The sequence below is a fragment of the Antrostomus carolinensis genome, unplaced genomic scaffold (assembly GCF_000700745.2).
Source record: "Antrostomus carolinensis isolate BGI_N321 unplaced genomic scaffold, ASM70074v2 scaffold40579, whole genome shotgun sequence".
Taxonomy (NCBI): Eukaryota; Metazoa; Chordata; class Aves; order Caprimulgiformes; family Caprimulgidae; genus Antrostomus; species Antrostomus carolinensis.
In genome coordinates, this window is record NW_010338618.1 from 19,772 (window position 1) to 34,371 (window position 14,600).

General features: G+C 46.9%; 1 protein-coding gene across 1 annotated transcript in view; it reads right to left on the minus strand.

Moving 5' to 3' along the window:
* The window catches only part of MLLT6 (MLLT6, PHD finger containing), a gene marked incomplete at both ends in the record, with an annotated part of 31,547 nt that extends 17,569 nt beyond the window's left edge, over positions 1 to 13,978 (minus strand). Inside the window, 6 exons of the mRNA XM_010175574.2 lie at positions 4,487 to 4,594; positions 5,834 to 5,927; positions 6,652 to 6,755; positions 7,213 to 7,322; positions 8,883 to 8,937; positions 13,899 to 13,978. Of these exons, the coding sequence (XP_010173876.2) occupies positions 4,487 to 4,594; positions 5,834 to 5,927; positions 6,652 to 6,755; positions 7,213 to 7,322; positions 8,883 to 8,937; positions 13,899 to 13,978 (551 nt within the window). The remainder of the gene's footprint in view (positions 1 to 4,486; positions 4,595 to 5,833; positions 5,928 to 6,651; positions 6,756 to 7,212; positions 7,323 to 8,882; positions 8,938 to 13,898) is intronic.
* Between the last annotated feature and the right edge of the window lie 622 nt (positions 13,979 to 14,600).

A 14,600-nucleotide genomic window follows, 5' to 3' on the forward strand; every position in this document is an offset into this window, starting at 1 on the left:
GCAGCCGCAGCGAGGAAGAAGGCAGCACGGGGCAGAGGGATGTGAAGCCCTTGCCTGCAACCAGGGCCACACTGGGGATTTCACCAGTTCACCTTGAGACACTCTCAGAGTGTGTGAGAGGTTTTACCCAAGGCCACACAGCCAGCCCTCGCTGGGCTCTGCCTGCCCTCAAATCATTGCTGCACCCCCTGCTAATGGAAGGATTTGCTGGGGGCGGTTAAACACCCACATAACAAGAGGACACAGATAACCCGTCAAGGATGCAATGAAACAAGGTTACTACAGCTAGATCAGAGCAGATTTAGGTTCAGTACTCCTTCCCAAAAAATCTGTGCTGGTCTTGCAAGCAGCCACCTGCATCCCACTTGGGAAAAAATGTCTTTGCTGTTTGGTGTCTGTGTGGATCCAAAACCCCAAGAGGCAGATCTCTGTTACCAACCTGAATGCAAACACAAAGCTCCTCACTGACCCACTGGGTTGAGATTTCAGCCCAGTACAACTTCTCCAGTGTGCTAAATCTGCCAGCTCGGATCCTTGGCTTGTTTCCTTCACCACCATCAGGTCTAGACAGACAGGTGATGGCAGTGGGGAGGGAGGCTCTGCTGTGCATCTGCTGAGCTGCTGTGGGACCGGGGGCTTGTGCCCTGCTCTGGCTGATGCTAAGGGGAAAAGGGTGACAGGACAGAGCCAGTCCCTGTCCCTCCATAAATCTCCCTCCCTCCCGTGGCTCGGGAAGCAGTTCAGGAGCTAAAGGTGTGTTATGATGGTGAAGAATTGGCTCTGTACCCAGACCTGAAGAACAACTGCAGCTGGGCTTATTTGCTCCAAGTGCCTGCCTCTCTTTCCTATGTCACTGGGCAGGGACCGTTCCTCTCCTAACAACGTCCCATATCCAAATTAAAAGTCCCCTGATTTTGCTGATGGGTTCCAGGAGTTTGCTAAGAATAACACTAGATTAGTGTCTCCTTCCATGGGATATATGCCTAAAAATGTTGTAGCACGCGTGCTCCCGTCTGCTCCTGGTGTGACAAATTTCATTCCACGGAGCAGGGTAATGTTTTTCTGTGTGTTTCAAGCAGACAATATAGGTGACAGAACATCTGCACTTCATTCAACCCCTGTGCGTCATCCAGCATTTTCTTGGTATTTTGCTATTGTTTTGTTGTTGGGTTTTTTTTTTCCTTCTTGCTTTTTTTAAACAAACAAACCCTGCAAAGGCTCCCACAGGGTAGAGGACACACATTGCAATACCAACCCCAAAGAAATAAATGAGGCTGGTTTTGCAAAGGTCTGGTATGTTCTGAGGAAAACCCAAAGCCTGGAGCTTTCCCGTTTTCAGGGCAGCACAGAAGGAAATGGTTGGGCTGGTATCATTTGTGCCTGCAAGAGGCGGGGGACGCTGACGCTGGCTCTCAGTCCCACATCACAATTGTCCCTTGTTCCACAGAGAACAAGACTCTTCACAAATGCTGAACTGTTTTACAGCAGAGCTTAAGAGTTCAAATCCCAAGTCTTTGCTGTCTGACTGAAGCCACTGGGTTAAATTCTGCACCCCTCACTTAGTCATTAACTCAGCCAGAGTTTTCCTTCGTAAAGCCTAAGTAAACAGCCACAGCCCTGCAGTGGAAAGGAGCTGTCAGGCACTGTGCTCCTTCTGGAGCAGAGAGCCATGAGCACCTGCAGCCTGGGGACTCACACACACGTTTTGGTCTGCTGCTGAGTGATCAACTCCCCTGCAACGCCTCCAGCTCTGGGAAGACGGGACCAGCCAGCTGCACAGCTGGACAGGCTCAAGAAGAAGCTGTTTTACTTCAGGTCAGCACAGCAGCACGCCCAGTTCCCCTGAAACATGTGCAATCAGATTACGCACAGCTAGTCACGTACTGCAGAACCATGTGGGAACTAATGGTTTGACCCCCTCTTCGGGTACCCCTTTGAAAGGTCTCTGTTCCCACACCGCCTCACACCCAGTCCTTCCTCCCAGCACTTCACAACTGCTCCCAGATCTACAAACTACCCAACACCCCTGGAAGCTGAGAGTGCCTTCCTTACCCTGCCCATCTCAGCTGCTTCGCATACCTTGTCCCCCTTTCCATGCTGACTCCCCCTTTCTAAGGGGAAGGAGTTGATTTTTGTACTTGCACTGTGGCCCTGCCAAGCAATCCCAGCCCTGGAAGGGGCCTCCTCCATCGGATCTGCTGCTCACAAACCCGATGAGCCATCAGGAGGGGAGAGTGGTGAGGCAGCAGCGAGACGGAGTCTCCGCACGTTTGTGAGGAACCCAGAGGCTAACAATAGTGGCAAGCACCACTGAGAAGCCTATAAATAAATCCATATTCCTCCTGTTTTCGCTCTCCCCCTGGCGCTGACCTGCTTTCCAACCAAAGCTGGGAAGCAGCACCTCCCCTGCCCCTACCTGCCAGGCACGTGACTGTGTTCCCACCCCCGGCACCAGAAGCTCTGCAAATATAGAAACCCTCGTACGGTCCCCAGCCTTGGACTTGCACAATCTGTCAGTTATAATTACAGCTGAGCTCTCCAAAGCTGCCGTCAATCACCCCAATCCTGCCCTCTCCCCTACTCCCTCTGCCTGCTTGGTGGCTAAAAATAGCACGTTCCAGTAGAGCCGTTCACCTTGTGCCAAGCACTTGCTCCCCGTCCATGGCACAGATGCTCTTTCTCCCTCCCGCCTCCTCCTCTCCTCGCAGCAGCTGAACACACAAGAGGAGTAAATACTCCCCGTCCACTTCAGCCTCATCAGCAGAAGGAAATCTGTAAGCCAGGTTTGCCTTGTTTGCCCCATGTATCAGGTATGGTTTGGGCAAACTTCCCAAACACGTAATGGACATGGTGGGCAGTGTTTCAAACTGGGTATTGCGGGATAACCTCTGTAAATAAAGAAGAAGATGGCTTTCCTGCCCACAGAATTTGAGGACTCTCAGCTGGGCATGCCAGCAGGGTGTCAGTCAGTATTAACTGACAGCCGTACTGCTTTTGAAAGCCTGGATGCCCTTGTCCCCTGGAGTCTGGGCTGAGATCCATCAGACTTAGGCCACATAACCCACTGGAGTGTCATCAGGCTGTTTCTGGATGTGGGTCACAAGCATTACCATACAAAATCGTTTATGCATTGAGAGGATGCCTACTGCAACAAGACAAAAACAAACACAAAAGAAGAGTAAACAGCCAGACACCTACAGCAAGACTTAAAAGATTCACGCTGCGATTTGCAGGGGTATCACCAATTGTGTTTATAAACAAGGTAAATCAGGCTTTTGACTATAGTGGAATACATCTAGAGGTTGCTTGGTAGAGTAATTCTAGATTTCTGCTATTAAAAACCAGGATATGGCCCATAAAGTATTAAAAACTACCTGACAGTATCCTTGGGTAAGTTATTTCTGTTTCAGATCCTATCCCACTGCTTTGGACAGACGGGGTGCAAAGGCGGGTGGCAGTACTACGCTGTGGATTCTTGATATTGCCAAAACTGCATCAAGGGATAGGGAAGATTTCTTATTCTGTTGCCACTTGAACTGGAATCCTCCCCAAAATGTGTGTTCTGCTTTTTAGGGCTATTTATTGTTATAAATAACAAATACTTCACAAGTCTCTGGGCTCCTTATATTTTGGTACAGACACTGGAACCTGCACCTCTGTCAGAACACAGGAGTCTGCTGGGATTCTGCCTTACACTTTCACTGCTGTTTTTCCTTGAAACAGGAGCATTCATCACGTGAGTCAGCTGGTTAATGATGAACCTTGGCGTGCTGTTAACATGTCCTGTAACACTGCAGCAGTTTTGATGAGTATGCCTTAACCAGCAGAGTTAAATAAATAACTATCGTACCAGTCAGATCTGGCATGTGATGTTCTAAATAACTGTTTAACAAAGAGAAACTATTTTCACACGTAGACTTGAAGCAGGTGGAACCCCTGTGGTGGATTAATCTGACTAACAAAGTATTACCTAGTTTATACTAATTATTGTTCTTGCCTACAATTAACCTGCCAGCCACAATGCAGATTACTAATCTTGTCCTTTAAAACTTGGCCTCCGGCATCTGAGGACAATGACCTCCAGTTTATGTTCTCAAGCTGCTGCATTTAAAACCACAGCCCAAACTACTTCCACACAGATCAGCCCAGTAGCTGGAAACCATAGCACAATGTCATCCTCAAAGTGGACCTGCCACAAGGCAGAAAGTGGACAGTTGCATATTTCATAGGCATGTTCTACCAGGATCCATCTGGCATAACCTGAATGTGCAAACTCACATTCCCCATGTGCTGCTCCACTTGCACACACATTTCTACAGACCTGTTTAAAAACACAGCTGCAGTTCAGATCTCTGACTATGAAACTCTTCAGAGAGTCAGGGCTCACCTGAGGAGCCACCAGTGCTCTCTGCACACTCTTCCCCTTCTCACCTCCATCCCACATGACTCTGCCTCTCGGGATTGACAAACTCTGCGCAGATCTTACCTTCTTTGGCCTCTCGTGGTGGGATACATGCTTCTCTTGAGCAGGGGATGTGGATCGACTCCTTCTTCCAGCAATGAAGGAGCTACTGCCAGAGTGACGTGAGGTCTTCTGAGGTAAGTGGGGAAGGGGAGAGGAGGTGGAGAACAGGAGAAAAAAGAGAAAGAGAGGAAACAGTGTTATAGAGTCCAGCTTTCACTGTTACAGTAAATGGCTTGTCTACCACATGCAGGACCAAACTCTTTTTGTACCAGATGCCCAGCCTGGTTCCTAACGTGGGCACCACAGCAGATACCACACTAGTGGGCTTACAAAGAGCATGTAGATTTATCTCCACAAATCCTTGGTTCTTGGCCTATGCAGACTGACACTTGTAAGAAGAAAGGCACAGCTGCTATGAGACCATTCTGTAAACAACAAGATAAACAGTAGCAGCAACGTTGCTTAGAGAAGCCCGTCCTCCTGAACAGCCGTGTCCAGCTTTCAGTCTGGAGTGGGGTATGGGGGTGTGTGTGGAAGGACACCCTCTTCTCACACTCCAGGCACTAGCAGAAGTCCTGCTATCGATCTCAGCATCAGTAAACTTGATACAGAGCTACACTTGTGTCAGATACTGAGGGTACCTGAAGGGCAGGGAAGGTGTCCTCCAGTTTGACTTTGAGGAGAAGCTCAAGACATCAGTCACTGTATCTGACAGCACTGATAAGCAGGAAGGAAAGTGGAAAAGACCAGCAACAAAGGAGGCACTGAGACATAAAGCTGTAGTGACAGGATCAAGTTTCCTTTTTGCTGGAGGGGGGAGAGCAGGTGCCTATTAACGATGCAGAACAGGAAAAGGGTTCCTCTCTTTCCTCTTGCTACTGTAATTAATGTAATTAATAGGGGGAAGTCCTTTGCCCTAAATATCCCTCAAACAGTGAACGACTCCATGTCTCTTCTGGTCTGTCTCTGTCCTCAGGCAGAAGTTTTGGCTGTTCACTGTTACACCTTCTTGCCCAGGGTACCTGAGCTACAGCCCTAACTCCCTGGAGTATCAAACATCACGGCTGCTCTCCTTTCTTGGGACTTAGCGTTCAGCTATACAGACTGGGTCAGAGAAGCCAACACAGATGGGAAGAATTCAACCCCTACTTTTGAAAAGGGGTTTAAAGATGCTACAGAAATGCAAAATATAAATTAATCTTTATTCCTAAGTGACTCTAACTGAGTGGCTGAAAAGGGAAGCAGGCTGCAGGCCTTGTTTAAGTGTTCTTGGCACTTCTGACTGCTCTGAGCACAGAGAAATTTTAGGATGAAGACAATGCCTTGTATGTGACAAAAAAACTCCAGTGCAGACATGAAGAAACTCACCATTTTATTGAAGTGGTACTTGCAGTAGCCACAATATTTGACATTGTCGACTTCCAGGACTTCCTCTTCACATAAGAGGCCAGCCATCTGGGCACTGAAATACAGACAATTAGGAGGAGGATAAAGCAAATTGTACAGCCAGACCACATATCCCATCAAAGGGCAAAGAACAGTTCAGGATAGCCAGGCAGGGTCTTGAAGTTGCCTGTTCTGCTTGGCAAAGGGTATGCAAGGAGGGAGAAAAAGTCCAGTCTATTTTTAATTCATATTAAGATCTTCAAATTATCGGTACTTTTCCAGCAGATTGTCTTGCGACTTTTGTTCTTCCTCAGGGAGGCCTGGGAGACCAGTAACAATTCCAACAAAAGACAGATCATGAGCAAGAAATCAAGAAATCTGTGTAAAGCTTGGAATCTCCCTGTTGGGCTGACAGGCAATGTTGTTTTCAGACTGCAAGGGTACGTGAGGATATCAGCCCTTAAAATCACATCATCTAGATGATACTCTCAAATGTGCTCTGCTGGAGAAGGAACATTCCTGGGTTGTGACTCATCTCTTCTCTTCTTGGATACCACATAGTCTTAGGGAAATCCCCAGCCTTCATTCTCAGCAGAGAAGGAAGGCTCATTGGTGAAACCTCAGCCTTCCTGGGGAAGTTCCCTTTACAAACTGAGCAAGGATGAGATACCCTTTGCACAAAATAAACCCAGGATGATTTAGCCCAACACTCCACATCACCCATTTGATGTGGCCTCAAAGCCACAGCAACAAACCCAATAGCTGGGGCTATTCTTAGGGTGATGCAGTGGGAAACTCACCAGGTGACATGGAAAGCTTGCCGGCAGCCGTGTCGGTTACAAGCCATGCATGCTCCAGAGGCTGCTTTGCTCTCCCTGCCCTGCTCTTCACAGATATAGCAGGTCTGCAGAATAAAAAAGAGGAAAAAAAAAGTGCTCACTCAAAGAGGCAGATAAAGTGTCTATTTCACTCTCACTCTTCACCAGGAGGCAAAACCTTCACTCTGTGTCCAGTCCTCTCCCTCCTATGACAACAGCTCTGGGTTATTTCTCAGTGGAATGCACAAAACTCACGCATCTTCTTTTTCTCTCCAAATAACAACTGTGTCAGATCAAAATGTGGAGTAACCAACATGCAACTCCAAGGTGGAGACTGCTCAAGTTGTGGGGAGTTGGGGAAGAGAGAAATGGAGGACCAAAAAGTTATTTGCAGAAAGGGGGATTTACTTTGTGAGTTATTTTTAAAGGAATCTGAGTACCTGGAAATTAAATTGAACAGGAGATGTGGCAGAATAAGATGACCCCAAAAAGCCAAGGTGGGACAAATACACTTTGGGCAGCAGGAGAAAGAGATGGCCTTACCTTGTTGAAGCGGTCGTGAGGTACATACTGCAGGACAATTGGCTCCATGGTGAGCACGTTGGCAAACTGCACCTCTGGGATGTACAAAGCACAAACAACGTGGGCCCACCCTGGGGAAGCACACAAGACAGAGAGTGGAGATTCACACGGGGCAACCCAGAAGAGCCTTAAACTCAGACAAGGCTGCAGACAGGCATGGGAGGGAGAGAATGGAGCATAGGAAGGAAGCCAACTTAAGTCAGATGTTAGATTTGAAATACTGCTTGTTGTAACTTGGTTAGGAATCAAATCCTTTGTAGGTGAAAGACAGACAGATACCACCTCCAGATTAAATAAAACAGCAAGAGATTTCTTTGGGAAATGTATAATGCTCATCGTTCTTAAAAGCACCCCCTCAGGACTTGAGACCCAGAGTTGAAGACCTAATCAAATCCAGGAAAAGCATCCAAGCAGTAAATGATGCTGATGGGACAGGTTTGACGTGTAGTCAAAACAAAGCTCCCTTTATTGGCTGTTATCAACGGCTAAAGAAGGCTCTTTTTCAGCAAGCCAAGTTAGATTAAAATCTAAATCCACCAAGATACTTCCCAAATCAGACGTGTAAGTTGAAATTCCATCTGGTCAGGACAAAACTGAGAAAATTTGAAGGTCAGGAGCTTTTGGGGGCTGATCCATACTGGTATGGCTGGAAGGATTTAGCTAGAATTAGGATGGATTCACCTGGGCAGGTGGAAGTAAACTCCGTGATTACAGAATCATACAGCACTAAGTACTTGGGCTATATAATTGTGTACAGTGACATGGTTGTAACACTTCTTGTGCCTGTCTACACAGACATGACTAAACCATGAAACAACATGTTTGGAAGAAGGTGCTATGTTATTATAAAACAATCCCTCAACACGATACTTGTGCTATTACACTAAGGCTCTTGGCACTTGTGACCGGCTCCAGCAGATGCTTCTACAAAATATCATGGACTTAAAGCTTCTTAATATGGGATCCATCAGAATAAAGACCTCCTTGCCTAATTTAACTCTTTGGATATTAAGGCAAGTGGCAGGTAGGTACAAAAACCTTTCTGAAAAGTAAGGTTTTGAGAAAAATTAAGTTTGATCTATGCAGCCAGTAGCATCAATAGCTACAAGCTCTGACAACTGAAATCAGACTCACAGTACTTCACAGCACCAGAGGCTGTGAAGCATCAATGATAAGCAGATAAGTCCTGCCGAGAAAAACATCTTTACTGTGTCCTGGTCTCTGCTCTTGGATGGAGACTCAAGGCTGAGGCTTTGTTAATCTGAAGATCACGCTGCTGCTGGGCAAGCATGCAGCAAATAACTCGGCAACTTCCACATTTCTATAAACAATGCCAGATTGTGCACTGATTCCTGTGAGGTTAAACTTAAGAAACTGCACGTTTTGGGGGCTGTGCTTCAATGCCAGCCAGAAGTCAGACAGGTTCCCTCTTAGAGAAAGGTCTTCTCACCATGGAGGCTCCAGAAAGTGAAGTTTTGTGAGAAAAAGTAGAGTGTTTTCATTCCTCTGGAGCCTCCAGCCTTCCCTTTCTGGTGACATAGGCTCAGAAATGAATTATTTTGTGCCCAGGACAGCTGCTGAGTCCCTGGAGTCTCTGCACGACATACCTGGTTCCACGCAGAGGTACTCACCTCCGTTGTCAGTCCGTTTCAGGGCTCCATCTTTGTGGGGACACAGTTCACATCTCTTGAAATTAAGCAGAAACAACAAGTTTAATCTAAGTCCCAGGGGCGCGGGGCCAGAAAAGAGATGATTCATTTACAACATGGTTCTGACAGATGGGACTGCTTTCAAAGAGAGGAAGTGGAAGAAGGGCTAAGAGCAGTTTGGGTGCAAAAAGATACTCTGACACAGCTCGATATCGTCCTGTCTGACAGGGACATATTTAAAGCCTCAGCCCAAGGGCCACGGGGCTACAAGTGAACCTTGACTTTCACGGGGCTTTTTAAAAAATATCATTTTAGACTTTGCGGTTGGGGAGTAAAACTGAAAACCATGACTCAGAGAGCAGAAGGCAAATAAAAAGAAGCCATTATCTATCTTTGCCTCTTTCCTTCCTTCCTTCTCTCTTTCTCTTGTGATATTTTTTCCAGTCTCATGAGAAGTGGGTGAGGTTGTCATGATGTTTTTGCTGGCGGGGTGTGGGAGGCCATAGCAAGCCTGACCCCAAGGCATGGGACTGGCGGGTGGGCACCCTGCTTCCCCCCAAACCCGGCCTCGGAGGTGGCTGAGGTGTGATGGAGAGGGCGTGAGGGGAGCATTGGAGAGTCCCCACTGCCTGGGAGGGTGGAAGAAGGTCCCTCAGCACCATCATGCTGGGCAGAAGGCCGCAGGCCCAGCGCCATGATGAGGGATGGGAGTGACTCTGCGCCTCTCTCCATGCCCAGTCACTAAAAGCTGCTTTTGGGGGAAAACTGTGAGGGGGAGACATGTTGTCTCCTCCAGCCAAAGCCAGCAGCCACAAGGTGATGGGAGATGAGCTCCATCACACCCAGCCCCAAGGGCCGGGAGGCCTCCAAAAGCCGAGGGAACCCAGCGCCATGGCCCTCGGCACCATGTCTCACCTCACAGTCAACGACAAGACCCTGCACTCATTTTTCCCCCCTCACTATTTTCAGCCCTGCCTGGCCATCACTGGCCTCCACATTGGCCGATGGCCACACGAGAGTTCTCCACCCCGGCCATAACGCCCTGTGGAAGCGTTGATGGAAGGTGGGGCAGTTTCGGGGCACATTGCCACGCATGGGGGAACACGCTCCCAGCCCTGAGGGCCCCTCCTGGGTTGAGGTGTCTGAAAATGGTTGTTGTCTTCTCATGGCATTACTCAGGGAAAACTTCTATGTGCTTTTTGGTTTGTTTGACTTTAAAAAAAAAAATAAAAAATTAAAAGACCCAAAAACCTGCAAGGTGCAACCCTCAGCCCTCTTCCTTCCCTAGTGGAAACATCTGATTTGTTAAAAAACAAAACAAAACAAAAAAACCACCCCCATGACTTCCATTGTAGGGTTTGCAAGCAAGAGGAATACTGATGTGTGAAGAGGCTTGGGAGGCACTCCCCCCGTTTTTCTGTGAAAAAATGTGCTTTGTCAGAAAGTTTTGAAATGAGGTGACTGGTGTCAAAGCGAGACGGCGAGCTGTGCTGCTATGAGTGTGAGGGACATGGCTTTCTCGCTTGCCTGAGCTTTGCTGTGATCACTCGACTCTGGTAACGGGGCAGGTGCTCCATGCCCCAAAAAAACCATCATATTGAGCAGTAACTGGCCATGAGCAAAAGCTTCTGCCATTGAGTAGGACCTTCCCACAAAGGTGGTTTTCCCTCAAACAAGCTCAAGGTTTCCTCTGCTGAAGTTTTACCTCCTGGATGGATTGGGACAATAAATAGGATTGCAGTGCTATGGGCAGTTGGGAAGCTCAGCCTGATCCTCCAGCACTTCCATAGGAGTCAAGAACGTGAGGCTGTCAAACAGGCACCTTTGGCAAGCAGGAAATCCTTGTGATAACGTATAAATAAGAGATGATGGGACAAAGACCAGTGTCATCATCTGCAGCCTGTCTCGCTTTCCCTGCGACCAAGTACGGATGGATGACCATGTCTCTCACTGCTCCTACTTGGGTCCAGGCTGCCAGAGGGCTGGAGAGCTGCTCTCACAATTACTATGGAAAGCCAGGCAGAGCCAAGACAGAAAAAGAACTGGGTTAACCGAGACACTGTAATAAGAAATTTGCACTTGAAAAGGCCCCTCCGCTCTCCCCTCCACCCCTCAGATCAAAGCGGCTCTCCCACCATGCGATTAGCAAAGCTCTGATTGTAACAAGAGGGGTTAACAGCTCCATCGGCCCCACACAAGACTTTTAATAGCCCTGCCTCTAAATGACAGCTAAAGCCTTCACATGATCCCTCACATGAGTGCCCTCTGGCCATTGCAGCTCACCGGGCTTCCTAGACAATTTGATTACAAAGTGGATGGGCTTTCAGTTGCTTACTGTAAGCACAATAGCATCCACAGCATCCTTTAGGGACCTGAGCATCTGAGGAGGGGTTATGAGCAGGGATTAGCAGAACCTCTTCCTTTTATTCAACCTGCACAGGCCAAGGCAGTCTGTGGGGTTTTTATTTCAACTCTGGGAAAAGAGCAGAGCTTGGCTGATTTAAAACAGGTTATGATGGCTAAGGTTAGAGCTCCTGACCCCCTGGGGCTTAGAACTCTGGGATCTACCACCAGCTACTACACCTGCTGACTGAAGTTAGGGCTCCTGAGCTCTCTTTCCACAGCTGAAGAGGGGATGGAGTCCATCTCTAGAAATCAGGATACAGAAGTGAAGAGACTTATGTTTAAACGCACTCACTAAGGAGTGCAATATTCTTTATGCCTCTGTATCTCATTTTCAAAGCAAAAGTATCAATACTTAGCCAATAAATACGTTTTCTATGCACAAAGCTTGTAAAATGTTTTTAAATGCCTCTATGAAGGCAGATGTGGGAAGAAAAACATTCTTGGTTTTCAAAGAAGTTTGCTACACAGTCATTATGAAAGAAATACGAATATCAATTCACCCTGCTGCTGTTGATGGTGTATTTTGCGCTCAAATAGCAGCATCTCTCCTTCAAGATCCTCAAGACAGCATCTGCAGGCTGATAATGTTCCTTTTACAGCTGGAGAAAGCCAGACACAGAGAGGTGCAGTGGAAGAGCCATAACCTCCAGCCTCGCTGAACCACGGAGCACAAATTCAAAGTATTTTAGTAGCAGAGCCACGCACAGATCTCATAAGACCTGACTCATTTCCCTTACTCTGATCATGCTGCTCTCTACATCAAAGAACTAGATTCTTTTTAAGTATTTACCCATCTGCGTGTCTGTTGCTATGACTGCTGGTGTTTCACTGAAAAGGTGAGGGATTTCGATAGGAAATCATCCCTTGCTCTGCTTAGGAAGGAAGATTATCACTGTTTAGTTATTATAGTAGCAGGACTGAATGCCACAGGACTGAATGGCATGACTGAAGGCCACCACGCATTGTCTACCAGATTTAACTGAGGGCGAGTTAAATAAGGAGCCACCTGCAGGGGTATTGTTTTCTTGATACCTTGGAGGCAGTTTGAAGTGTGTGTATAACGTGCAAGTGAAAAGTTACAGTCCTTGCAATGAGCACAGGTGAGGACGACTTGTGTGTACATGTATTACTACAGCTTATGTTGAATTACAGCTAACACTGAAGAACTTCTCTCTGGGAGAGCAGGGGGAAGGAGGCCCACAAAATCCAAATTCCTTTCTTTGCTATGAAACTATCTGCAGGATGTAAAACCACTCAAAGACACATTTGATCTTCTTTACTGCAGTGCACATAAAAGCAGCATCTTACAATGAGAAAAGAGCCCAGGTCTGAAAGTCTGGTCTTGTTTACACTCCCACTTCCAATGAGGAATGAGTTAATGCAATGTAGAAAGCATGGTACAGATACCTAATTCCCCCATTCGCTCATCTTTGCCAAGTTCTTCGCCCATCTGTGAAACAGATTAAACTTTTGTCCTGCAGCAAGCAGAGAGCCCAGCTGAGATGGAGCACGCTATTTGCTCAGGCCCACACAGATCCGCAGATTCAGAGGTCACCTACCCCAGCTTCACTAGCTGTGTACTTTAGAAAAGATTTAGCTAAACCAGTTCCAAAGGCAGTGCAAGGCGTTAGCAAATGTTATTCCTGCTGACTGAGGTTTTCTGTATTTAAGGAAAGCTCAAGTTTAATTGAAACCCACCTCTAAGGAAGCAAAAGTGGGGAGGCTATCTTGGATTTACTGCAAGGCAAAAGCAGCTTCCATGGCACAACTAACATGTTAAAGACCTACACCCCGGCACCTCAGCAGCTGGTTGGTGCAGCCGTATCTGATAAGGGCTGAAATGGGAAGTTATTGCAGAGTAGCTGGTGTGCTATAAACTCACAGCCTAGCCTAGTTTACTGCCCAAATAACTTTGCCACATAGACAGACCTAAGAGGCAGCCCTGCCCTGATTGTTTCCACTTCCCTGCCTCACCGGGAAATGCCAGAATTAATTAAGAACATTTGTAAAGTGTTCTATACTGCTGAATTGCTACTTCGACAGAAACTATACCCTGATCCAGCTTCCTGTCATTTCCTCTGCTGTTCTACAAACTCAGAAGACTTTATGCAGGAGACTGTTGCTGGGAGATAATGAATGTCAATCCACCCTGTCAGTCAGTATGATAACTCTGACAGTACAGCAGCACCTCAGGTGATGCCAACTTCCCTCCCCTCCAAAACTTCTTGAGAAGGCGAATAGATAAAACAACAGGGAAGCCACCTTTTAGAAGAATGCCATTATTTTTTTTTAGAGGAAGATTGAGGTCTCTAGACTCAAAACTTTTGGCATTGATAACTTGCTTAAAAGCAACTCTGGCAGCAGCTTCATCAAAATGGCTAATAGCATCGTAGAAAATTGTTTGATGGAATTATTCCTATTGTATAAACAAGATATAGCAGGTTACAGGCAGAGCTGGGATTGCAATCACAGTAGTGCTGAGATGTCAGGCTCTATCACTTTTTCCAGGGGACCATGCTGCTTCCAGCAGAGACACGAAGGATGTTGAACGAACTCATTAAAGTGTTAAGTACAAGTGTGCTCCGTACTCACCACCCGGGCGGCTCGCTCCTGAGATTCACATTTCCGACAGAACCAGGGTCCGGTAGGAACCTGGACAATTCCATAGCAAGCTGGAAGAAAAGCAAAGAGAGTTCATTAGACCATCTTTAAATCAACTGTTTGATATCTCAGGTGTATATAAAAGTTTGCCAGAGCTGTTATTGGTCAGAGATGGGTGACAAAAACGACATCTACGCAGCATTTCATTCCCCTTTCTAGTGTCCACACCCTGCAACAGCAGACAGCCTTTTGCAAGAACTCCAGTGTTATATATTTAGTCAAATTTTCAAATAAGCTCGTGCCCAGTATGGAAAATTCTTATAAAAATCTGGCCAAAGTGGGTAACAAGTCCTTCATAAACTCTGTCTAATTCTGATCTAGTGAACACAAGTGGAGCAATTTCTTACCCCTTCACTTTTCAAGTGTCCCTAGTGATCCAAGTATGAAATTATGAAATGGATGGCTCTGAAGCACCTTAACCATAATGAGGACTAAGATAAAATCTCAGCATCATGAAGGAAATAATCTCAGTGAGAATTCTGCCAGACACCAAGCGAAACTCCCATTTATCCTGCACACCCTCAAGTCTGTAAGTCACGTCCAGTGGCAGCCTCTTGCAGAGTGCTTCCAAGATCACCAAATTCAGGCTTTTTAGGACTACTCCCAGGAACAGGTTCTGTCTTAATGCAAGTC